General features: G+C 42.4%; 1 protein-coding gene across 2 annotated transcripts in view; it reads left to right on the top strand.

Moving 5' to 3' along the window:
* Positions 1 to 583: 583 nt before the first annotated feature.
* Positions 584 to 26,848, top strand: part of ACER3 (alkaline ceramidase 3) — a 65,979-nt gene continuing 39,714 nt past the window's right edge. The window contains exon 1 of one of the 2 annotated variants that reach the window (XM_061629030.1): positions 584 to 911. In XM_061629030.1, the coding sequence (XP_061485014.1) occupies positions 809 to 911 (103 nt within the window). In that variant the 5' untranslated portion in view covers positions 584 to 808. The remainder of the gene's footprint in view (positions 912 to 26,848) is intronic. The other variant, XM_061629029.1, reaches the window with a different exon arrangement.

Below are 26,848 nucleotides of genomic sequence, written 5' to 3'. Positions count from 1 at the left end.
TTCAAATCTTGTAAGTTCAGGTCTGTGGCTTCCTTGATGGAATCAGTCCATTTTTAAAAAAAATAAATAAATAAATCTCTTGTTTGGCATTCCTCTTTTTCTACTCCCTTCTGTTTTTCCCAGCATGATTGTCTTTTCTAGTGAATCATGTCTTCTCATGATGTGTCCAAAGTATGACAACCTCAGTTTCATCATTTTAGCTTCTAGTGACAGTTCTGGTTTAATATGCTCTAACACCCAATTATTTGTCTTTTTCGCGGTCCGTGGTATCTGCAAAGCTCTCCTCCAACACCACCGGGAGTTTTAATGGCAACCCTTTTTCCTAACAATGACCCCTCACACATCCCTAACGTTGCAATGCATTTCCACCTCCGAAGAGAAGAATGCCTGCTTGCTTGCCAGCCGACCGTGCCCGAGCCCAGCACCACGCCGTTCCCTCCTTTCCCCCGCTTGTCCATATCTTTCGCTTTTGCGGTCTCCTCGGAGATTCCTGCCTTCAAGCTTCTGCTAGGCGGTGCAGGCCGAGGGGGTGGCGGGGAGAGGAGGAGTGTGTAAGCCGCAGCAGCCGGTCGCCATGGCAACGCCGCGAGGGGCGGCCTAAGCGGCCTTTTTGCGAGGCAGGCCTCATTCCGCCGCCGCCCCGCCTCGAGCCGGCGGGAGGGCGGGGTCAGGTCGGCGAACGGCCCATCCGGGAGTGGTGTCAGCGGGTCTTTTTCCCTCTTGGGCTCTCGAGGCAGCCGGCAGTCGAGTTCGCGCGCAGCCCGCTCAGTTAGTCAGGCCTGCCGGCGGTAGACCACGCAAGCCGCCCATGGCTCCCGCCGGTGACCGGGAGGGCTACTGGGGCCCGCCGACTTCCACTCTCGACTGGTGCGAGGAGAATTACGTCGTCTCCCACTACATCGCCGAGTTCTGTGAGTGACGCGACCCCCTGGGACAGGACTGGGGCAGCGCGTTTAGACGTGCACGCAGGGCGTTCGCCTTCTCTCCCATCTCGGTTATTCAAGTTTATGTGGGTTGTAAGGGGTTTGCCTGTTCTTTCCCCCCGCTGCCCTCCTCAGGGGTTGTCTTGAAGTGGGACGGATTACCTCACAGAAGTCGGGGACGGGTAGTCCCCATTATTGCACCCCACTCTCTCGTAGGGTGCGTAATAAGGGGTCCCTTTGTGGAAGAAATCGGGGGTGCCACTCCGGAGATGGTGGTGGGGTTTTGGTTTTTATTTATTTATGACATTTGTATCCCACCTTTCCTCCAAAGAGCTCAAGGTGGCGTACAAACATGGTTCTCTCCTTCTCCGTGTTATCCTCACAACAGCCCTGTGAGGTAGGTTAGGCTGACTGGCCCAAGGTCACCCGTTGATCTTCATGACTGAGTGGGGATTTGAACTCTGGCTTCCCAGGTCCCAGTGCAGTGGACACTCTAACCACTGCACCGCAATGGCTCTGTGGATGACCCACGCGCGCGCGTACACACATTTTCTAGGTAGGGAAGTAGGAGCGCCCTTTTGCAAACTGTTTCTCCCCCCTCTTAGGGTTATGTTAGATTAGAGGGAAACCCCACAAAACTTCTTTGGATGTGCTCCTAGTTAGGGGTGGTTGCCCCCAGATATCCACCCCCCAAGACCAGAGTGGCACCCAGGAACACTGCACTTTGCCCACTATATCCCAATGGGGGGACTAATAGGGGGTAGAATGGAATGCCTTCATGTAGGGGAGGAAAACTTTTGGCCCACCGGACGTTGCTGGACTACATTTCCCATCATCCTTGGCTGTTGGCAGTGCTGGCTGGAGCTGATTGGAGTTTGAGTCTGACAGCATCTGGAGGGCCACAGATCAGTCACCCCTGCCTTCGTGCGATCCTAGTCAGATGGGGGAGATTTTGGAGAAGTTCCAAATTACCGGCCCCACCCTATAGAATTTGGTAGGGGTATCCTGCCAGGTGGTACTGGCAGGGGACAGAGATTTTGCAGGATATTTTCTCTGCCATCTTTTTGATTTTGCACACCCCCCCCACACCCACTCCCTGAATGTTGTAAAGTGCCACTCCACAGATAATACTTTAGGAGGGGAATTTTTCAGAGGGTGACACACCTTGTTTGCCAATTTTAAATATATATAACTTGCCTTTGTGAAAAAAATAACAAACTCAAGGCAACCGTTGCAGTCTAAAGCAAAAACTAGTGCATAATTTAAAAATATTATGTTAAAAGTACAGAGAACCACAGCAGTCAAAAAATCAGACTCTCAAAACTATTCTCAACAATACACAAAAGACTCTGATATCTAGTGACACCCAGAATATAGGATGCCACCACCAAGGATCAAGGATGGGTAGAAAGTGGAGCATGGTCTGAGGTGGAGTCTTTCACTGGTGGACCACCTAATATGTAACGGCTTGTTAAAATATTGGAAGTGTACAGCGGGGTAACTAGCAATGGGAGCTGCAGTCCATTGAGTTCTGAAGGGCATCACATTGGTGACCCCTGGTGTACAGCTTATTCAGCATTACGGTCTTTCCCAGACATGTGACATAATGCTGGTTTCATATCTTAGTTAACACAATTGGATAATTATTTGAGATTCTTGCAAAAAATGTTTGAATTAGAGGAACTTTGGCCTGATCCTTGACATGTACTTGGGATCACTTGTTACAGCTTAGTTGCACTTTAGCTGTTGGAGATCCCAAGAGTGCACTTTAAAACTCACTGGTGGATTGTGAGGTTCTAACAGAAAATGAAAATGAAGACAATGTACACTGAAGACAACCTGCCCTGTGTGATATTGGGGGCAGCAGGGAGAGACTATTTCACATAACTTGTTCTTATGGGAGGGACCTCCCCTAGATGGTGGAGAGAGGATGTATTTCATAGGAGTCAATCCTCTTAGCCAACCCAGGAAAGATTGTGGGTTGGGAGCAGATACTCCAGTTTGACCAATTCTAAATATGAATATATGGGATGCCTCATGCTTGTTCAGGGCATGGGGAATGTCTCATGGGACAACACAAGATGTTTGGTGTACTTGCTGATCATACTCTGCGATAGATGAGTCAGCTTCTTGTGAAAAATATTCTGCAGTGGGGCAAAATTCATTTTAATTGCCTATATCAGGGCGTACATCACAGGATATGTTTTCCAAAGGGTACTCTGGAAGAGGGAGCATTGCTGTCCCTGAGGAGGCACTGTGGAGTACAGGAAGCCTCCAACTTTCCTACTTATGAGTGTCCAGGGGCCCACGGGCAGTGTCCAGTGCCCTCATTCAGTTAACACAAGGATTTGTCCTTGCATAGCAGAACTTCCCCTTCTCCAGCATGAGCCCTTCCCAAATCTGTTCTGGAAAGTTGGGGGGAACCGCCAGGACAGGTTTAGGGGGCACATGGGGGGAGGAGAGGGGGGGAAGTTCCACTGCACAGATGTAAATTCTTGTGCTACTGAAATGAGGGACCTAGTGCTAATTTGGATACAAGCCTTCAAAGTGGACTCTGTTGGGAACAAAATGCTGCAGCAGATGAAAGTTAATATCTCTGTTTTAAATGTCTCCCATGTGCATACCTTCATCCTCTTACCTGAGACAGGGATTATTTATTATTTATTTATTTATTAGATTTATATACAGCCAGTTGTCAAATCATGATTTGGAGTTTCCTTCAGGCTTATGCACTCCCTCCTCTCTTCTTGTGCATGGATTCCCTCATCCCATTTTTTGTTTGTTCTAGTCAAAGATTGCTGTGATGCTCAAATTAGACTTCGTTCAGCGCTAACCAGAAATTTTGCCTCCAAGCCATGATACAACACAATTTCTGCTGTAGAGGCAATTCCTGGCTTGTGCTAATAAAGTCTTGTGGCCTGCGATTGGTTAGGAGGAAGGGCTCTGGAATCATCATCATCATTTATTGCTCGCCCTTCAGCCAGATGTCACATGGCGGGTTACAACAACCTTAAAATACAGTGTTAAAAACAACCGGAATCACAAAACAGTGTGGGTCCTAAAAATATGCGTCTTGGTGGGGAGGGAATTCCACAACTTAGGGGCTGCCACAGAGAACACCCTGTCCTGGTCCATAACCCCCTGAGCTTCTGAGGATGGTGGAACTACCGAAAGGGCCCCTCTGGTGATCTCAACACATGAGAGAGTCTGTGGGAAGGAGGCGGTCTTTCAGATATTTGGGTCCTAAGTTGTTTATGGCTTTAAATACTAGCATGAGCACTATGAATTGGGCCTGGCAACCAGTAATCTGGCAACTGTGTTTTGTATCAGTTGAAGTTTCTAAGTCGTCTTCAAGGGCAGCCCCACATAAAGCGCATTCCAATGATCCAGTCTGGAAGTTACCAGAGCATGGAGTACAGTGGCCAAGTCATTTCTTTCCGAAAGGGGCCATAGCTGATAACCATAGCAGGACAAAGGCAATCCTAGCTACTGAGGCTGCCAGAGCCCCTCCAGTGACAAGGCTGAATCCATGAGCACCTCCAACTTGTGGACCCGATCCTTCTAGGGTTTCCCATAAGGGGAAAAACAACCTTCTTGCCTGGAGGCAATCTTTAATTTCCAGAGACAGAAAAACAAGTAGTTATTTGCAGGCTCTGGTGTACACAGTATGATATAGTAGAGCTGAGGAGAGAAAACCTTTTCAGCCTGAGAGTCACTTTACTTTTTGAGTAACCTGGGGGCCACGTGCCAGAGATGGGCGGAGGCAGAGGCAGAAGTGGGAGGAGCAACAAATATAAATTTTATCTCTGTACAGGAGGCTAGTTTCTACACACACTTGTAGTCTTTGTGCCTCAGCACAGACAAGCATGAGGCATTGTCAGAGTTCAAGGACACACACCAGTCAGGCAAACACATTAAAAATGTGAAGCAGAGCCAGTGAAGAGTGTGGCCTGGAGAAAGTTTCAGGGGCCAAATAGAAAGGCCTGGAAGGCTGCATTCAGCCCTTGGGTCTGAGATTTCCCACCCCTGCAGCAAAGTATGCAATTCTTTCTAAGACACCCCCCACCCCCCCTCAAAGTGCAGCACTGGGGGACTGGAGATGACCTACCTTGGGAGTTCGTACTGGAGCATCTGGGTGCTTGCTTGCTCGCTCCTCTGGGTTGCTGTCTCTTGAGACAGCTTAAGTCCCTGGTAAGTGCTGCAAGGACTGGGACCGTCTGCCTGACCCTGACTCCAGAGAGAGGCTTCAGTCAATCTTGCAGCCTCTTGCATCAGCTCCAGGGTGGGTCAGGGGGCATATAAGCCTGGCTGCCCTTGGGCGGCAGGTCTGCTGCTGTCAGGGTCGCCATCAAAGGGGAAACACCAAAGGGTGTCATCCCTTGGGGTCCCCTGAGGGAGTTCCGAGGGCGAGGGCGCTACCCCTTCTATTTAAAAAAAAAACCAATCTAGAGATTGGTAGTGGAGAGAGTGTGAGGCAATTGTGTAGTTCCTGTATATGGTGAGAGCCTGTGCACTAAACTGAATGATAGGAGAAAGTCTGCAACTGGCAGAAGACTGGCCCTCCCTGGGTGTGAGATGGGGGGGAGAGTAGATGTGTCCTGTATGAAAGATATTGAGCGGGTCTTACTGTTCTCAATTCTCTCAGAGGCCTACTGGGATAATTGGTTCAGGTAGGTTTTGTTGATGGGCTGTTGTTGGGTCCATATCAGGTGTTTAGGAGGAGTCTTAGTAAGGAGGGACATCGGTGATGCCACCTCAGATGATGGGTAGAGGGACGTATAGACTTGAGGAGGTGGTAAGGTACCATAGAAGTCAAAGGCAAGGCTATCTACGCCTTGTTCCCCAGTCTCATCCCTTTCATGGACAGGTTCAGCATTGCTCATCTGCTGTGCCCACTAGCCTGTGTGTGCTATTGTTTAATGCCAGATCGGTACATAACAAGACCACACTCATCAATGATTTGATTGTGGATGAGGATGCCGATTTGGTATGCATTACCGAGACCTGTGTGGGTGAGCTGGGAGGAGTTGATCTGTCCCAGCTGTGCCCACCTGGATACTCGGTGCAACACCAGAACAGGCTGCAGGAACAGGGGGGGAGGAGTTGCTGTCATCTACAGAACTTCCATCTCTGTCACCAGAAAACCACTCTGTCTTGCAGCTGGCTGTGATTGCCTGCACCTGGTGTCGGGCCAAGGAGACAGTAAACTAGGGTTGCTGCTGGTGTACTGTACACACTGCTGCCTGGCAGCTTCTCTGACTGAGCTGGTGGAGGATATCTCGGCTGTGGTATGGGAGGAGCCCGGAACGATAGTCTTGGGTGATTTTAATGTCCATGCTGAGACTGCCTCTAGTGTTTTGTCTCGGGACCATGGCCCCCATGACGACCATGGGACTGTCTGAAGTTGTCACCGGCCCAACACATCAGGGCACACCCTTAGCTTTTGCTCCAGATGGAGGAAAGGGTGGTCTGGAGATGGGAGGATGGATGTCACCCAACTGTCATGGTCAGACCACTTTCTGGTGAAGTTTCAGCTTACGGCTCTGATCCTTCCCTGCAGGGATGCTAGACAGATTAAGATCCCCCCCCCCCCAGGAAACTAATGGAATCCTAGGATTCCTGAATCCCCTGGGGGAGTTCCCAGTAGATAGAGCAGGTGACCCTGTTGAAGCTCTTGTCATGCTGTGGAACAGCAAAGCGCGTCGGGTTCTTGGCAAATTTGAATGAACATTTTGCTTATTATAACATATATCACATATTTTAAATGCGTAAATTGCTTAACATACTTGTTTATTGATCCATACACTAACTATATAAGGTAGGCCAGCATTACCATTCCCAGATTGTAGATAGTAGCATGCCTGAGGGCACCTTGTGGGTTCATGGCATGACCAAGTTGAAAATTGGACCAGGGGCATCACACCCTTACCATACAATCCTGTTTATGTTTACATTGAAGTAATCCCCATTGAGTTCAATAGGACTTATTCCCAGGTAAATTTTTATAAGACTGCAGCCTTAGTCCCTATGCTCTACATAACATAAGAACATAAGAAGAGCCTGCTGGATCAGGCCAGTGGCCCATCTAGTCCAGCATCCTGTTCTTACAGTGGCCAACCAGGTGCCCGGGGGAAGCCCGCAAGCAGGACCCGAGTGCAAGAACACTCTCCCCTCCTGAGGCTTCCAGCAACTGGTTTTCAGAAGCATGCTGCCTCTGACTAGGGTGGCAGAGCACAGCCATCATGGCTAGTAGCCATTGATAGCCCTGTCCTCCATGAATTTGTCTAATCTTCTTTTAAAGCCATCCAAGCTGGTGGCCATGACTGCATCTTGTGGGAGCAAATTCCATAGTTTAACTATGCACTGAGTAAAGAAGTACTTCCTTTTGTCCGTCCTGAATCTTCCAACATTCAGCTTCTTTGAATGTCCACGAGTTCTAGTATTATGAGAGAGGGAGAAGAACTTTTCTCTATCCACTTTCTCAATGCCATGCATAATTTTATACACTTCTATCATGTCTCCTCTGACCCGCCTTTTCTCTAAACTAAAAAGCCCCAAATGCTGCAACCTTTCCTCGTAAGGGAGTCGCTCCATCCCCTTGATCATTCTGGTTGCCCTCTTCTGAACCTTTTCCAACTCTAGAATATCCTTTTTGAGGTGAGGTGTCCAGAACTGTACACAGTATTCCAAATGCGGCCGCACCATAGATTTATACAACGGCTTTATATCTGCTGTTTTATTTTCAATACCTTTCCTAATTATCCCTAGCATGGAATTTGCCTTTTTCACAGCTGCCGCACACTGGGTCAACATTTTCATCGTGCTGTCCACTACAACCCCGAGGTCTCTCTCCTGGTCGGTCACCGCCAGTTCAGACCCCATGAGCGTATATGTGAAATTCAGATTTTTTGCTCCAATATGCATAATTTTACACTTGTTTATATTGAATTGCATTTGCCATTTTTCCGCCCATTCACTCAGTTTGGAGAGGACTTTTTGGAGCTCTTCGCAATCCCTTTTTGTTTTAACAACCCTGAACAATTTAGTGTCATCAGCAAACTTGGCCACTTCACTGCTCACTCCTCATTCTAGGTCATTAATGAACAAGTTGAAAAGTACAGGTCCCAATACCGATCCTTGAGGGACTCCACTTTCTACAGCCCTCCATTGGGAGAACTGTCCGTTTATTCCTACTCTCTGCTTTCTGCTTCTTAACCAATTCCTTATCCACAAGAGGACCTCTCCTCTTATTCCATGACTGCTAAGCTTCCTCAGAAGCCTTTGGTGAGGTACCTTGTCAAACGCTTTTTGAAAGTCTAAGTACACTATGTCCAATCTACCACCTTGACTCCATGTTTTGCATGGGTAAAAACATACTATTTGTTCTAGTTGAACAAAGCCAGCATATATAAGAATTATGTACCCTTTATAATGAGTTACCAGCTTCAGCTGCATCTACCATTTTTTGTTGCCACTATATACTCTTGGAACTTGCTTCTTCAGTTACTGATTTTACATCTTGGCTAAAACCTTTCTTTTCCCCAAAGCCTTTGGAATCTTGGTTTGGGTTTCACCTTTATAATTCTCAATATCCAGGGTATGTATACCTGTCTCGTTCCTTACCTGCTTTTATCCCTTTCCTTCCCTCTATGTTCTCCATTTATTTTTAATTAGATCGTATGCCTTTGTGGTAGGGATGTGCTTTTATTCTTTTTTCCCCCTGTACAGTGCCATGTGCGCTGATGTCACTTTATAAACAATCATAATCATCATCAAGACCTGTACCCTGGTTCATGTCAATAAAGTATAAAACCCTTTCACTGCCAAAGTGGGTGTCACAGCCACCCTATAAAAACAGCCACCATGCCATTTGTTTGGACACAAAGACTGAAATGTAAAATTGAAATCTGATGTATATAATTTAAAAATGTTGATATGTGCCTTCAAATTGATTACGACTTATGGCGACCCTATGAATCAGTGACCTCCAGTAGCATCTATCATGAACCACCCTGTTCAGATCTTGTAAGTTCAGGTCTGTGGCTTCCTTTCTGGAATCAATCCATCTCTTCTTTGGTCTTCCTCTTTTTCTACTCCCTTCTGTTTTTCACAGCATTATTGTCTTTTCTATTTACTTATTTATTATTGGATTTATATCCCGCCCTTGCTCCGAGCAGGAGTCCAGGGCAGCAAACAAAAGCACTAAAAACACTTTAAAACATCATAAAAACAGACTTTAAAATACATTAAAACAAAACATCTTTTAAAACATTTTTAAAAGCTTTTAATACATCTTTTTAGAAAAGGTTAAAAATATTTTTTTTAAAAAAAGGTTTAAAAACATATTAAAAAGCAATTCCAACACAGACACAGACTGGGAAAGGTCTCAACTTAAAAGGCTTATTGAAAGGGGAAGGCATTCAATAGGTGCCAAAAAGAACAGAGATTTACTTTTCTAGTGAATCATGTCTTCTCATTATGTGTCAAAAGTATGATAACCTCAGTTTCATCATTTTAGCTTCTAGTGATAATTCTGATTTAATTTGTTCAAACCCCCAATTATTTGTCTTTTTCGCAGTCCATGGCATGCGCAAAGCTGTTCTCCAACACCACATTTCGAATGAGTTGAATTTTCTCTTATCTGCTTTTTTCACTGTCCAACTTTCACATCCATACATTCAGATCGGGAATACCATGGTCTGAATGACCTTTACTTTAGTGTTCAGTGATATGTCTTTGCCTTTGAGGACCTTTTCTAGTTCTCTCACAGCTGCCCTCCCCAGTCCTAGCTTTCGTCTGTTTCTTGACTGTTGTCTCCATTTTGGTTAATGACTGGCCAAGGTATTGATAACCCTTGACTAGTTCAATGTCCTCATTGTCAACTGTAAAGTTACATAAATCTTCTGTTGTCATTATTTTGGTCTTCTTGACATTCAGCTGTAGTGCTTTCCTCTTTAACTTTCATCAGCATTCATTTCAAATCATTACTGGTTTCTGCTAGTAGGTATCATCTGCATATCTTAAGTTATTAATATTTCTCCCTCCAATTTTCACACCTTCTTCATCTTTGTCCAATCCCGCTTTCTGTATGATAAGTTCTGCGTATATATGGGGTGATAAAATACACCCCTGTCTCTCACCCTTTCCGATTGGGAACCAATCAGTTTCTCCATATTCTGTCCATACAGTAGTCTGTTGTCGAGAGTATAGGTTGCGCATCAGAACAATCAGATGCTGTGGCACCCCCATTTCTTTTAAAGCATTCCATTGTTTTCATGATCTACACAATCAAAGTCTTTGCTGTAATCTGTAAAGCACAGGGTGATTTTCTTCTGAAATTCCTTGCTCCGTTATCCAACATATGTTTTCGATATGATCTCTGGTACCTCTTCCCTTTCTAAATCCAACTTGGACATCTGGCATTTCTCTCTCCATATATGGTAAGAGCCTTTGTTGTAGAATCTTGAGCATTACTTTACTTGCATGGGATATTAAGGCAATAGTTTGATAATTACTGCATTCCCTGGGATCCCCTTTCTTTGGAATTGGGATATATATTGAATGCTTCCAATCTGTGGGCCATTGTTTTCTTTTCCATATTTGTTGGCAAATTTTTGTCAAAATTTGGACAGATTCAGTCTCAGTAGCATTTTAAGAGCAGCCAGCTTTCACCTCACATTCTAACATTTCTGGTACTTCATCATATGGTACCTCCATGAATAAATCTGGCATCATTCAATCTCTTTTATAGAGTTCTTCAGTGTATTGCTTCCATCTTCGTTTTATTTCATCTCGGTCAGTCAGTGTGTTCCCCTGTTGATTATTCAGCATCCCTACTCTTGGTTTAAATTTCCCTTTCATTTCTCTAATCTTTTGGAACAGGGCTATTGTTCAATCCTTTTTCTTGTCCTCTTCTATTTCTTTTTTTTTTTTTTTTTTCAATAATTTTTATTCAGATTTTCATAAAACATACAAGACAAAATCATAAAACATTCAAAGACAAAAAACAAAATCAAAAATAGTTAAACAAAAAGAAAAAAAAGAAAAAAAAAAACAAAAATAAAAAATAAAGAGTAAAATATTGACTTCCCATTTGTCAAAGATCAAATCAGTTATAAGTCTATAATATATAACAATCCTGTCTCTTAAGTCATATTATAAAATCACTTTCCTCCAGTAGTTATCTTACTTAATCATCAAATCTCATAAACATTACTTTATTCTTTCCACAAAAAGTCAAAGAGAGGTTTCAATTCTTTAAGAAATATATCTATCAATTTTTTTTTCCAGATAAGCATATCGATTAATCCATCTCATTACTAATTATGATAATCTTATTGTCATAACCATAGTCAAAATAAACATTTCAATTAATCCATCACATCAGAATCTGTTAGGTTCAATAATTTCAGTAGCCATTGTTCTATTATCTCTATTAGTTCCATTTTCCATCTTCCATCTTCAGTAGTCTTGTTAAGTCCAGTAATTTCAATATCCAATCTTCCATTATCAGTATTCCATAATAATCTTGCTGTCAAAGCCATAGTCATATAGTAAGAGTCTGATGGGGATTACCTCTATCCCAAATATTTTCTTGCCATCCATTCTGAATAGGTTGCTGAAATACTGCTGTAAAATCATATCTCTGTTCTTTTTTTCAAAATACACTGGGTCATCTCTTAAAAGTTTTTCCATTGTCACATGGCTGCAGTTAATTCCATAGATTTTCTCTATATTGGGCTCCATCACATCATTCCAGTCCAGAAGATTATCCATGCCATTGATAACTTTATCTCTAGAATCTTCATTCATTTCTTCAGAGATAACATTGAGTTCCAAACAATAGATTTTATTTCTAAAGTCCATAGACTCCAAATCTTGTTCCTGTTCCACGTTGGTTCCAATCTCCGGGATCTCCTCTCTCACAGGGACCCCTATTCCAGTCTCCAGGGTCACCTCTCTCACAGGGACCCCTGTTCCAATCTCCGGGGTCTCCTCTCTCACAGGGACCCCTTCCAGGGTCACCTCTCTCACAGGGACCCTTATATCTTTAATCTCCTGCTTCATTTTACTCAATTCAATTTTCATTATCTCAATCTCATCCATTATTTTCTGAAACATAGTTATTTCCAGATTTTCAGCCACTTTCTTAATTGCCATTTTAAAAGAAAAATATAGGAAAACCACTTCTTATTTCAGCAACAATTGGGTTAATACTCCAAACTTGGTGACATCACAGTATAAACAAAGCAGACAGCCTTATCTCTCCAATAGTTAAGTAAACAAAATGCAGTTCCCAGGATCGAAACAATTAATGGCAATCGTCAAGAAACAGATTCGTCAAAATAAAATAGACCAAAAAGAGAGTAGTCTCAAAACAGTATAATATTTTTCAAAATAAAAATCTGGAATAGAAATCCCTCTTCTGTGTATATCTTTAGAATGCAAATCCAGGACAGCTTTTTGCAACAAAAACAGAGATAAGCTATTAATTAGTGCGTAGCAGAGAGAAGTTACGGCTCCCCAGTGAGATGTCAAAAACTGATCAATCTGGCAAATCTCTTTTAAACAGCAACAATTTAAGTCAAGTAAAAGAAAAATATAGAAAGAAGGGTGCTTGCCTGTTAGTGCGTTCTCTCTTAGAAGATAAGGTGAACGTTCGCTTTTCCAGATAGAGCTTGCTGTTAAAAATCCGTCCCACCTTCGTCGGCTGGACCTCGTCCCATAAATTAATGAGATCTGGTCGTCCCAACAAAAATAGGCTTTGAGGTTAATCTCTTCGTTTCTCCCTACCCGGGAGAAGTTTAATCAGTCAAAAAAAAAGAAAAAACTGACTGATATATCTGAATAAGCTTCTTTTGAGGCAGGAGCCCGTCTCAAAAGCAGGCACAGGCTAAGTCACCCTTCCCGGAAGTCTTGTCCTCTTCTATTTCTATACAATAACTATTGTAATAGTTCTTTGTCCCTACGTAGTCACTGTATCGTTGCATTTAGGGTTCTGGCCGTGTTTCTGTCTCCTTTTGCTTTTGCTTTCCTTCTTTAACCATTTGAAGAGTTTCTTCAGTCATCCATTGAGGTCTTTCTCTCCTTTTAACTAGAGGTATTGTCTTTTTGCATTCTTCTCTGATAATATCTCTGACGTCAATCCATAGTTCTTCTGGTTCTCTGTCAACTAAGTTTAAAGCCTCAAATCTGTTCCTTATTTGATCTTTATATTCTTCTGAGATGTTATTTAATATATATTGTGGCATTATGATTGCTTTGTTGTTGTTCTTTAGCTTTTCTCTGATTTTTTATTTGACCAGTTCATGGTCTTTACCGCAATCTGCTCCTGGTCTTTGGTCTTGTTGTCGCAGAAAGTGTGGAACTTCCCCATCTTCTGCCACTAATTATATTATTACTTTGATTCCTATATTGACCATTTGGTGATGTCCACGTGTACAGTCGTCTTTTTGGTTGCTCAAAAAATGTGTTTGGAAGAAACAAATTTTTGGCTTCACAGAATTCAGTAAGTCTTTTTACTGCTTCATTTCTATCTCCTAAACCCCATTTTCCCACAGTTTCTAGTTCTTCTCTGTTCCATATGTTTCCCCCATGATTATGAGAACATCATGTTTTGGTGTGTGATCGATTAGTAAGCTATTATGCAATAATGATGTAAAGGTTGTCCTTTATATAAGAATTACTTAGACTATTGAAGAAGTTGTATTTGCATCACATTTTGAAAACAGTTAGGGGCAGGCAGCAAATGCCCAGAGGACCTTGATCACCAAGGCAGACCTCCCAATGGCTCACCGGATACATTGAATATAGCATCGTTGTTGTCGTTTTCAATAAATTACCTTAATTTGTTTAGCAGCACAAATGGTATTTGCATGCATAATCACATCCTTCTTTTCAAGTCAGTTCCTAAAAGCTGGATTTTGATTTTAGATTGAGTGCTACCTTGATCAGACCAATTATTTTATAACTTCCAGTATCCGCATTTTACTTACAGTTCTAATATAGCTTTGTGACATGTAAATGAAAACCAGGTGGCTTTGATTAAAGTTTAGAGAGGCCAGTTCAGCAGCTGAATATTGGAGCAAGTCCGTATGTAAGATTTTGTACATTTTTGTATTTGTGGAAAGTACTAGGATGAACAAGGTATATGTCTTTACTTTCCATGTGGGTGTATAATCAGATCTAGCTTACTATATGCTTTCAGGTAAGTGGCCATTAACCACACTCCTGGAGATTACATCAACAGATTTTGGTCTGAAACACCAGATCACTACTTCCAGCACACCTAATGTCCACAAATGTTTTTAACCCTTTTTTAAAGTTTTTTTAAATCTTTTTAACGCTGTTCTGTTTTAATGTATTTTAAGATCTGTTTTTATGATGTTTTAAAGTGTTTTTAGTACTTTGTTTGCCGCCCTGGGCTCCTGCTGAGAGGAAGGGCAGGATATAAATCAAATAATAAATAAATAATAAAATAAGCAAATAAATGGCTAACAACCAAGGGAAAGGCTAGCCTGATCCAGCAGTCGCCTTCCATGAATAGGATGCTGTATTGCATCCCTAGGACTAGGTAGTAAAGTGTGGGAGGGAGGGAGGGAGGGAGGGAGGGGTGGGAAAGGAGAGGGAAGGGAGAAACTTGCAAGGACTGGTATAAGAAATCTAGCAAGCCGTTAATGGATGCCATATCATCATGGCTTTAGGTGTAATTCTATCCTACATAATGCAGGGGTGGTAGTGGAAAAGGTTTGCTGATAAAAATGAATAGGAATACACCTGCTGTTGTAACCTCATTTACTGTACCTGTAGCATGACTACCCAAGTTCTTGGTGCTGATGCGTGCCTGGCTTCTGACCTGCTGTGGCTGGGGAATTTTTGACCCCTATCCTATTCTCTGAAGGCTGCTCTACTTGATAGAGTGTTATTCTGGTGATTCTGAGCTGACATGCTATTCTGCTGGTAAAATGATGGCATTGAGTGTTTGTGACTCAAACACACAAGTCTGTCCTAGAGTAATTTGGGGTGATGTCACTCGGTATTTACAGAGATCTGAACAAGTACATGAACAATGAATGTTGAGCAGTTCAAGCGTCCCGAGTGCTTCATGTTCATTCTCAGTAATCTGGTTAAACATATTAAGTCATCTTATACCAGTCCAGACCACTGGTCCATCTAGCCAAATACTGTCTGCTGTGACTGCCAGCAGGTCTCCTGGGTTGCAGGCGTGGGTCCCTATTTTTTTCTTTTATTTTTTGAGTCAAAAAACCTTTTATGCTAGAGATGCCATGGATTGAACCTGAGACCTTCTTTATGGAAACTGGGTGCTCTCCTGCCAGTCTGTGGCCCTTTGCTCTGTTTGTAGGCTAGTATCCCATCCCTGCAGACTAGTTCCCAAAGGTTAATAGCCCATGAAAACATTTCACTAGTCCACCTGCTCACATTAGCCTGTGTTAATCATTTGTGGCCTCAAAGAAATAAAAAAAAATGAGGTGCTACATGGAGAGACTTTTTGGCCTTCATAGATGAGTGACAAGGTTGCGTTACCCCTGTGCTACAGATTGGAATCCAGAGCTAGGGGAATCACTGCTTGCTTTCAGCATACTAGGAAATTCATGGCTGGAGTGAAATTTGAACCATGGACTTCCTAACCCACACACACATTCTTGGCTGCTGTACTACACCTACTTTTGAGCTACGTCCAGGTGCATCGGTATACAAATATCATGTGAAAAGTAAGAAACCAGGTAGTTGAAGCAAGGCCTGAAAAAGAGCGCCTTGCTCCATGTCATTGTTCGCATAGGTGCTGCCCTGTGACCAGATGCTCAAGGATTAAATCTACAAAAATAGCAGTGTGCGTCAGATAGGGTTCATCTAGTTTGATGTATTTTGAGGCTCTGATAGCAATCACAGTATTACCACATCTTGGTGTACAATGCAACCCAGTTTTACCTGTGCTGTGCCAGCACTCAGAAGCAGGGAGGTATCAAACTGATACAACTATATTTTTTATTGCAGAAGCTTTATTTTTAAGGTGCCAGCTGTTACTAATGATTTGTCCGCAGGCTCTGTTTGTGCTTTACAGCTCTTTGTCATGCGAAATGCAAATACTTAATGGAGAAGCCAAATGATAATGAACATAGATGCCTACATTGTAAGGTGTCTCCTGGGATCTGAGAATTCACTATCTTTCTATTCTGCCGGATGAAGAATTCTGCATAAGAATGTGCACTCCTGCATTTTAAAGGGGGAAAGAAGAGACAGTAGGAAACTGGAGCCTCTCTTATGCTGAGTTAAAAGTTTGTTTTTTAAAAAAAAATTAATGAGGAGAAATAGCTTCTAACACAACAGAATCTTTCCCAGTCCCCTTCTCGCTGTACTGAAATCCCTGCTCACTCTATTCAAACTTCTGCCATTCATTAAAACAGCTCCTTTCCCCCTGTTAGTGTCCCTCCTTTCTCGCTGTACTCAAACGTCTTTGTCTTCCGTTCCTCAGTTGCCTCATGTGAGACAAAGAAAGGATGCAAAGCCCTGAGGAATGGAAGGAGATGTTTGACAGAAAGCATGGATTGGTCTGTAACCATGTCTGACTGTCCAGTTCTGTATATATGAATGGTGCGCAGTCTACTCTGTTCTTTCTCAGAGCCCACAATAACCCTAACTTACATTATCAATTACAGTAAGTCAGCTTTCTATTTTTAGAAGGTTTACTTGAACCCATTTTAGTAGAACATCAGCTTGAACGGGAGTTACCAAACTGTGGTCCTCAGACCACCAGCGGTCTGTGAGCTTCACTGACGTGATCTGTGGTGTGTCTGTGAAGAAAAGCAGGAGCAGCGGCTGCAAACAGCGGGTACAATGCGTTAAATATTTATATTGATTTTTAATTGTATTTTTACTGCTTTTATTTCTTGTATGGAATTCAAATTGTAATACAATAAAGTGACAGATCATTTAATGATTTGTCCGCCTGTTGTAGCAGTTGTAATGCACTGTTTTAAATACTGTAAGATTTTTAATCGTATTTTTATTGCTGCTTTTAGTTCTTATGTATTCCTTAGAATTCACATTGTAATACAAGAAAATGCAATATAAGAAATGAGAGAAGCAATAATTTTTTTTTAAATGAATATTAATAGTTAATACGATGGATGTACCGTCACCCATCTGAAACCACAAATCCACAGACATGCCATGGACTGCCTGAATGAAGCTCGCGGACCACTGATGGGCCATGGACTACAGTTTGGGAACCCCTGCTCTATGCTTAGCTGCATTTGGAATGCTGTGTGTGACTCTGGTTGCCTCATATCAATATATAAGATGATACAGAGCTGGAAAAGGGGCAGCCAAAGGTGTTGGAACACTTTCCTCATGAGGAAACCCTAAACTTGGCATTTTGGGCTTTTGGTTTAGAGATAAAAAACAACCATTGAGGAGACATGACAAAGTTTATAAAATTATGCATGGTGTAAAAAAGTGTCTAGAGGGATTTGCTGCCGTAAGATGTTGTGATGGGTACTATTTATTTATTTATTTAATTCAATTTTTATATCCCCCATAGCAAAGCTCTCTGGGCGATGTACATCAAGTAAACACTTTACATTCAATTTAAAACCACCTGGTCATCAAATCAACAATTTAAACATACAACAAAAACTTAAGATTAACGTAATTAAACCCATTAAATACAGTCAAAAAGTAATTAGAAAAAGATGAACATATAACTATCTTTACAACATTAAATGCAAAATACTAAAATATTAAAATACTAAAAATACTAAAACGCCTGGGTAAAGAGGAAGGTATTAGTTTAGATGGTTTTAAAAAGAGATACATTGAGAATTGATCCCTCACTTGCCAGTAGCCATAATAATTATAATCAACCTCTGGATACTGGTGTGGGAGGATGGAGAATATTTCCTTCATCCCTTGATTTTTGGGTTCCCGGAAACAGCTGGCTAGCCACTGTTGGAAACAGGGTTGTGGGCTAGATGGAACCTTGGTCAGTCAGTAGGGCTCAGTGCTTCTTTGGTTCCTCATCATCCTAGGAGGCAGTTCTTCTCCACACTGTATCAGCAGGACTGCAGGTGTTTCTTTTTCTTCGTCTTGTACTCAGCCATCCACAGTATGAAGGGTTAGTCAGGAAGTGTTGTGTTCTGTGTCTGACTGGTACAGTTGAAGAACCTTGAATGGACAAAAACTTAGTCACCCATGCTGGAATCTGTCCAAGGTACAGTGCTGGAGTCATCCACAGTTAAGAGCCTGTCCTTGTGGTTCATTCAACATGTGGCATTTTCTTCAGACAAGGTTAGAACCACAAGGAAGAAGCTGTCTTTTAGGATCTTGAAAGATGCATGAATACCGTTCAGAATAATTCCTAAAATCGAAGCAAACAGATGGTTCTAGCTAGTGGGATCTTCAACACATTGTGAACCTATTCTATAGACCAGTGTTAAAACTCCAGCATTGGGAGAGTATTCCTAATTCTTGGGAGGTAATATTACATGTTTGAATATCAGTACTTCAAATTCCAAAGCAAGGATACCTGCTGAGTCTCTGTTGAAAGCATGTGACCAGTGACACTAAATGCCCAACTTCTGGTTGAGGCAACTCGGGCCTCTGTAACATGGGGGATGTGTCATGCTCTCACACTGCTTTGTTGATTTTTTATTATTTTGTTCTCATTTCTCTACCATTCCCCAGTTTAAGAACACAAGAACCACCCTTTTGGATCAGACCAAAGGTCCAACTAATCTAGCATCCTGCTTCCTGCAGCGGGCAGCCAGCGGTTTCTGAAAAGTCCATCAGCAGGGCATGAGGTCAATAGCCCTCTTCTCCTGTTTGCCTCCCAGCTATTGGTATTTGGTGGTATACTGTCTCTGACCCTCTTGTTAGTTTTTATTTACTTAAGATCTTTACAGGCTGACATATAATGAGCAGCTTACATGATAAAAATAGACCGGTTTTTAAATTTTATTGTGTCTTTTCATGTTGTGAGCTGCCTTCATGTACTTCTATGAAAAGTGCGGCTTATACATACTTTAAGAAATAAATAACGCCTAGGCGTTCTGAACCTTGAAGCATTTCCTCATAAAATATGAATATCTGTGGTGCCCCATACAATTTCCAGTCATATTTCTGATAGATCAAAAAAGCATGCTGTTTGTGGCAACCAGACTGAACATTCAATCAGTATTGCAAGTAAAAACATGGTGGTCAGATCTTTATTTGGAAGACAGTATATCAGTTCTCCTAATACTGCTGTGGCCATCCTTCTTGCAAGTGTGCTGCAGGTCATGGCCAAAACATTAGAGTCTGCCGCTCATACCTATGAGCTCCCTTGCCTTGGAATGGTTTTGCATCTCATCTTCAGAGTCGAGGAGCCTTAGCTGGGTGGTAGAGCGCATGCTTTGTATGCCAAAGGTCCAATCTCTGGCATCTGTTTAGAAGACGTTTGGGAGACAACTGTCTCTCCTCTGGCATGCAAGCAGAGGAAACAGAACGGTAATGAGACTGCATGAGGGAGATTGCCAACTCCTCTCCCCGCCACCAGCCATGAGAAGAGGGGTTGGCTGCTGGCTTATTCTGGGGGTGTCATTGCAATTTCATCCTTTTCTAACAGGGGAGACAGGGTTGCTGTTTCTTGTGCTGCTGCTGGTGGCAGTCTCGGTTCTGATGACCATCTTCTCCTTTAGTTCCGTCGCCCTCTTGGTGTCTCTGTAGACCCCCAGGAGGCTGGCTAGGTGGTAGGCAGAGCTCTCAACCAAAGACAGTATCTTTTTCTCTCCTTTTTGCTACTTCCTGCTGTTTTCATGAAAAGCTCATGGCTTTCTTCCTGGGGTTTGTACTCTTCCCTCTCTCCACAGATTGCTCCATTGTTGACATTCGAGGATAGTCTCCTCCTCCTCCATCTCACCTCTACCAATTCACCACCACCACGCAAGTACATGTACCCCAACTTCCCCACTCACAATAATATAGCAGAGATTTCCTAAGATAGCGAGGATCATTCATTCTCTTCAGAAACCACTATCACTGTTTTGTTTTTTTAATTTTTGCAAATGTGCTGAATTTAAAATTCTTTGCACTATTTCACTAAGATTAAAGAGTGGAAATTTTAAAATTAGGGGAAGGGAAGGAGGAGAAGGAAAGGTAGGAGGGCATGGGACTTTGCTGGCTTCTGGGCAATAATGAGGGGGACTGAAAGGTGAGAGTGCATCAGCAAGACTGCTTGCCCGAGGAATACTGTCCTGTGTACTGCTTGAACGAAAGAGATGCTTGCCTCCTCCCCTTCCCCCTTAGTGGTGAATTGGCAGCACTTGCAATGTGAGATCTTCCTCAGCTGTTTAGAGCAGTGATGGTGGTGGAGGCAGAGAGAGAGTCCAGAGAGCTGCAAGCAGTACCTGCAGCTTAATTTTGCAGCACCAGGAGACAACCTGAGCAAAAGTGAAATTACAGAGAGTTCTGCCCTGTATAAAACCTCTTTTATATTGTATGCCTTCAAATGCAGCAAAAGCTTCCTTCTGAACTTGCTGCTTGACCTACCGAAAGACTTGGATGATACTTGGTCTAGCTGCTTATCTTCCTTATGCACAGATGCTGGTTTGCTGCAGCATATCATGTGACAAGTGGCCGTTGGTATTCCCCTCTTGCATAACAGTATTCACTTCTGGCACATGCAGCTTTTGAGTGCATTTATATTATGTACTGTGCGGGGCAGTAGGAAGAAAGTCAGTTATTCAAATGACTATGGAAATCCTGGTTTTCTCTTGTAATAGAATGTTTACATGATGGTGCTTTATTACAACATGCATCTTGTGCAAATACATGTTGAATGACAAATGATATTGTCTTACACCTGGTGATTCATTTCATGCATCATTAAGGAAGCTTAACTGTAGTTTGGAGCAATATCTCAATTAACAAACTACAGTGAATCCCAAGTGCTTTGCCTCCAGGGGTTGCTATGCTTTGAGCCCTTTCTATGGATGTCAGGTGCCCTGAAAGTTGCATGTTGCCAGGGCTGCTCCAGGTACTTGAGTTGCAGCCACTGGAGCAGCCTGGCAGGCACCATGAAGGAAGGCTTCCACTGAGACCTCCCTGCTGCTGCCACTGCCTCTGCCAAACCAGGCTACAGACCTTCAGACCTTGGGGAAGCATTCAGACCCCGTTATGCTCTCATTGATGTCAGTGGGAGTGTGACAGGGTCCAGATGGCAGATCGGAATAAACTAAGCTCTTTCCAAATCAAGTGGGTGCAGGGGAGGGAGTTGCCCATGCAGAACTAAGAGCTGGGAAATAGGGTGGAGTAAGAAGAAATACAAGTTCCTCCGTGGCGCAGAGTGGTAAGCGGCGGTAACGCAGCCGAAGCTCTGCTCACGGCCGGAGTTCGATTCCAACGAAAGGAGGAAGTCGAATCTCCGGTAAAAGGGGTCGAGGTCCACTCAGCCTTCCATCCATCCGTGGTTGGCAAAATGAGTACCTGGCATATGCTGGGGGGTAAAGAAAGGCCGGGGAAGGAACTGGCAATCCCACCCCATATATACGGTCTGCCTAGTAAATGTCGCAAGACGTCACCCTAAGAGTCGGAAACGACTTGCACTATAAATGCGGGGACACCTTTACCTTTAAGAAGAAATACAAGAGAAGAACAGATTTCCTGAAGTGAGGTGAATGTCAGAACTACGTACTAAAAGGCAGGTATAAATAGGGTTACCATCATTTTGTCATTTCAAAAAGAGTACATTTGGCTTCAATAAGTGAAAAGTAAGAGTATGCTGTTGCACCATCTCAAAAAGAGTACATGTACTCTTAAAAGAGTACAGTTGATAACCCTCGGTATAAATAACAGTAAATAATAAGCAGAGACAAGGGTCAAGTTGATGAATAACCAAGGTTCCCCAGAATTATACCTTGCTCAGAAGCTGGGCCAAAAGTTAACGAGTGAGATCCAGTTTAAGGCAACCTGATTATACAACACAAATCTGCTTGCAGAACAGGACTTCTGGTTTCTCTTTCCCCCACTCCAGCCCTCCCATGTGTCCCCAAAACCTTCGGAGGGTCACCCGTCCTCTGGAGCAGATTTTGGGGGTTCACAGGGGGCTGCAGTAAGGAGAATCTGCTTGGGATCAGTAGGAAATGTATTGAAAATAAAGCTGCCAATATAATGTTGTTGTATATATCTATGGTGCAGCCGCATTCGGAATACTGTGTAGAGTTCTGGTCAGGTCACCTCTAAAAGGATATTGTAGAGCTGGAAAAGGTTCAGAAAAGGGCAGCCAAAATGATCACAGGGGTGGAGTGACTCCCCTGTGAGGAAGGGTTGCAGCATTTCGGGCTTCTTATTTTAGAGAAAAGGAGAGTCAGAGGGAACATGATAGAAGTGTATAAAATTATGCATGGCATGGAGAAAGAGGATAGAGAGAGGCTTTTCTCCCTCATAACTCTAGAACTCACAGGCATCCATTGAAACTGAATGTTGGAATATTCAGGGCAGACAAAAGAAAGTACTTCTTCACGCAGCAGAGAGTTAAACTGTGGAATATGCTCCCATAAGAGGCAGTGAGGGCCACCAACTAGGATGCCTTTAAAAGAGGATTAGACAAATTCATGGAGGAAAAGCCTATCAGTGTCTACTATTATGCCCTGCCTCCATAGTTAGAGGCAATATGCTTTTGAATACAGTAGGGCCCCACTCATACGGCAGGTTATGTTCCGGACCCCCTCTGTAAAGTGAAAACTGCTGTAAAGTAGAACTCATTGAATAGAATGGTGTGCGATGCCCAAAAACCTCCGTAAAAGCGGAACAAGCGCCGTATGAGTGGGGCTTTAGTCTAATTGTGTCTAATTGAGACCGCTGTATTAGCGAGTCGCTGTGAAGCGAAGCGCCGTAAAGCGGGGCCCTACTGTACCAGTTGCAGGAAACCACAGGAGGGGACAGTGTTCTTTGCACCCAGGTCCTGCTTTTGGGCTTTCCAGAAGTGGCATCTGATTAGCCACTGTGGGAATAGGATGCTGGATTAGGTGGGTTATTGGCCTGATCCAGCAGGACACTTATATTCTTATGAGTAGGTGTGACTGGATTCCCACTATGCTATGTTGAATCTCACCCAATATTTTGTCCATATTTTAAAATAGTGATATGTTCAATGTTGTTAGTAGTTAAAGGGAGTTATGCTACTTTAAAGAAAAGCTTGACAAGCAAAGGTGAAAGGTTGTCTGTGGCTGGAATTTCTTTATGGCCCGGTTTAACTACTAGAAGGTTCTCCTTGTCTTAATGTTTCAGCTTCAATTAAACTGCATGGAATTTGTTTGCCACACTTCTCTGCCCTTATTAGCAGATGCCTGATAACATTGTTTTCTTGAATAAGCTTTCTTCCAGGATCAGTGGCCATCGCTTGGCCTTTTTCCAGTGTTATGGGGGAATGGCATTTTTTATGATGAGAAGCCACCTGTGGAGTATTGTCAGATGGTGTTCTTCGGCCTGAAAAGTTATTAGAGAGTGTTCAGAGTTTTTTATGGTAGCGTGAAATATGACAGTCTTCAGCTGTTAATGGAGCTGTCCTCCTGGGTGCAGCAAGTCCAGCAGAGGAAAACTGGGGCCCTGAAAAACATTAATGTCTGAACATTTGTAACATGTGCCGGCCAAATAGCATCTTGCAGGTGCAGGAAATGGAGTGGGATGAAGTTACTGTGAAAGTGGTCAAAGACAATGGCAGGTGGTTCAATTTCCTACAGAGAGATCAATGTCCATGTAGGAAATGAGTGCAGTTTGAATATTTTTGGGATGGGAATGCTTCTTTTCACCATAAGTACATTGACAGTGCAACTGATAGAAACACGTATTTCCCAATGTGTGTTCTTGGCAGAAAGCATACTCATGCCACACTTCAAGCCAGGCATGGAGAACCTCTGTCCCACAGGCCAAATAAGTCTGTCAAAAGTCCTAAGGTGGCCTATCAGGCTGTCTTCCTTCAGCCATGGCCATCTGCTCCACACCTGATGTTACCCACTCGTATAATATATCAAGCCAGTGTACAGCATTGTGTACAAATAGGACATCAGAATACTATAAAAAGAGTACAAAATATTATAAAACTGACTGGCTCATCTTTTTTAAAAAAGGAACAACTGAATAGATCTTTTGGCAATAAAGTCTTCATGAGAAGCCTAAAAGTCAAAAGCAAGGGTGCCTGTCGAAGCTCTTCTGGTAGAGTATTCCACAGCATTGGACCTGCAACCTTAGATGCCCGACGTGAAACAAGGGGGACAACTAATCTCAGTGGCTGGGCAGAGAAATAAAGGCTCAGGTGGTCCTTAAGATAACCTGCCACCGACTTCCGGGAAGGGTGACTTAGCCTGTGCCTGCTTTTGAGACGGGCTCCTGCCTCAAAAGAAGCTTATTCAGATATATCAGTCAGTTTTTTCTTTTTTTTTGACTGATTAAATTTCTCCCGGGTAGGGAGAAACGAAGAGATTAACCTCAAAGCCTATTTTTGTTGGGACGACCAGATCTCATTAATTTATGGGACGAGGTCCAGCCGACGAAGGTGGGACGGATTTTCAACAGCAAGTCTCTATCTGATAAAGCGAACGTTCATCTTATCTTCTAAGAGAGAACGCACTAACAGGCAAGCACCCTTCTTTCTATATTTTTCTTTTACTTGACTTAAATTGTTGCTGTTTAAAAGAGATTTGCCAGATTGATCGGTTTTTGACATCTCACTGGGGAGCCATAACTTCTCTCTGCTACGCACTAATTAATAGCTTATCTCTGTTTTTGTTGCAAAAAGCTGTCCTGGATTTGCATTCTAAAGATATACACAGAAGAGGGATTTCTATTCCAGATTTTTATTTTGAAGAATATTATATTGTCTGAGACTACTCTCTTTTTGGTCTATTTTATTTTGACGAATCTGTTTCCTGACAACTGCCATTAATTGTTTCGATCCTGGGAACTGCATTTTGTTTACTTAACTATGGAGAGATAAGGCTGTCTGCTCTGTTTATACTGTGATGTCACCAAGTTTGGAGTATTAACCCAATTGTTGCTGAAATAAGAAGTGGTTTTCCTATATTTTTCTTTTAAAATGGCAATTAAGAAAGTGGCTGAGAATCTGGAAATAACTATGTTTCAGAAAATAATGGATGAGATTGAGATAACGAAACAAAACCTGCGACAGGGTTGTAAGGAGCTGAAAATTGAATTGAGTAAAATGACGCAGGAGATTAAAGATATAGGGGTCCCTGTGAGAGAGGTGACCCTGGAAGGGGTCCCTGTGAGAGAGGAGACCCCGGAGATTGGAACAAACGTGGAACAGGAAAAAGATTTGGAGTCTATGGACTTTAGAAATAAAATCTATTGTTTGGAGACACAGGAGATTAAAGACATAGGGGTCCTTGTGAGAGAGGAGACCCTGGAGACTGGAACAGGGGTCCCTGTGAGAGAGGAGACCCTGGAGACTGGAACAGGGGTCCCTGTGAGAGAGGAGACCCCGGAGATTGGAACAAACGTGGAACAGGAAAAAGATTTGGAGTCTATGGACTTTAGAAATAAAATCTATTGTTTGGAACTCAATGTTATCTCTGAAGAAATTAATGAAGATTCTAGAGATAAAGTTATCAATGGCATGGATAATCTTCTGGACTGGAATGATGTGATGGAGCCCAATATAGAGAAAATCTATGGAATTAACTGCAGCCATGTGACAATGGAAAAACTTTCAAGAGATGACCCAGTGTATTTTGAAAAAAAGAACAGAGATATGATTTTACAGCAGTATTTCAGCAACCTATTCAGAATGGATGGCAAGAAAATATTTGGGATAGAGGTAATTCCCATCAGACTCTTACTATATGACTATGGCTTTGACAGCAAGATTATTATGGAATACTGATAATGGAAGATTGGATACTGAAATTACTGGACTTAACAAGACTACTGAAGATGGAAGATGGAAAATGGAACTAATAGGGATAATAGAACAATGGCTACTGAAATTACTGAACCTAACAGATTCTGATGTGATGGATTAATTGAAATGTTTATTTTGACTATGGTTATGACAATAAGATTATCATAATTAGTAATGAGATGGATTAATCGATATGCTTATCTGGAAAAAAAAAATTGATAGATATATTTCTTAAAGAATTGAAACCTCTCTTTGACTTTTTGTGGAAAGAATAAAGTAATGTTTATGAGATTTGATGATTAAGTAAGATAACTATTGGAGGAAAGTGATTTTATAATATGACTTAAGAGACAGGATTGTTATATATTATAGACTTATAACTGATCTGATCTTTGACAAATGGGAAGTCAATATTTTACTCTTTATTTTTTATTTTTATTTTTATTTATTTTTTTTTTTGTTTAACTATTTTTGATTTTGTTTTTTGTCTTTGAATGTTTTATGATTTCGTCTTGTATGTTTTATGAAAATTTGAATAAAAATTATTGAAAAAAAAAAAAAAAAAAGATAACCTGCCACCAAATGTAAATCCCCTGAGGGGATTTGGTCCTGATCAGAGCTCCTAATTGGAACAGATCCCTGCTGCAAGCTGGGCTGGCATTTGGCCAGCTGGATCCTGTTCCCCACCTCTGCTTTAAACAGTTGGTCTTCAGCTCCTGGCTCAGGACCAACTATCTGGCTGTGTCAGCCAGAACACTACAGTTTGAGCTTGGGAAGAAAATGCAGTATGATAATTAAGTGTGTCCCATATTGCAAGTTGGGCTTAAAGGCAGTTCCCATGTGAAAAGGTTGGAGTGTGCCATTTGAAATGATGCAAACTACTTAGGGATTGTTCCTTGTTTAGGAAGGAAAAAAGGTAAAGCTTGAAGTGGTCCTAAATGTGGGTAGACCAGCTCTCTTGAACATTTCGTTAATATTTTGAAATTGTCCCCCCCCCCCCCATTTGTGCAGT

Source organism: Rhineura floridana, chromosome 5 (assembly GCF_030035675.1).
Source record: "Rhineura floridana isolate rRhiFlo1 chromosome 5, rRhiFlo1.hap2, whole genome shotgun sequence".
Classification (NCBI taxonomy): domain Eukaryota; kingdom Metazoa; phylum Chordata; class Lepidosauria; order Squamata; family Rhineuridae; genus Rhineura; species Rhineura floridana.
The sequence above is the reverse complement of the archived record's forward strand: the minus strand, read 5'-3'. Positions and strand labels throughout refer to the sequence as shown.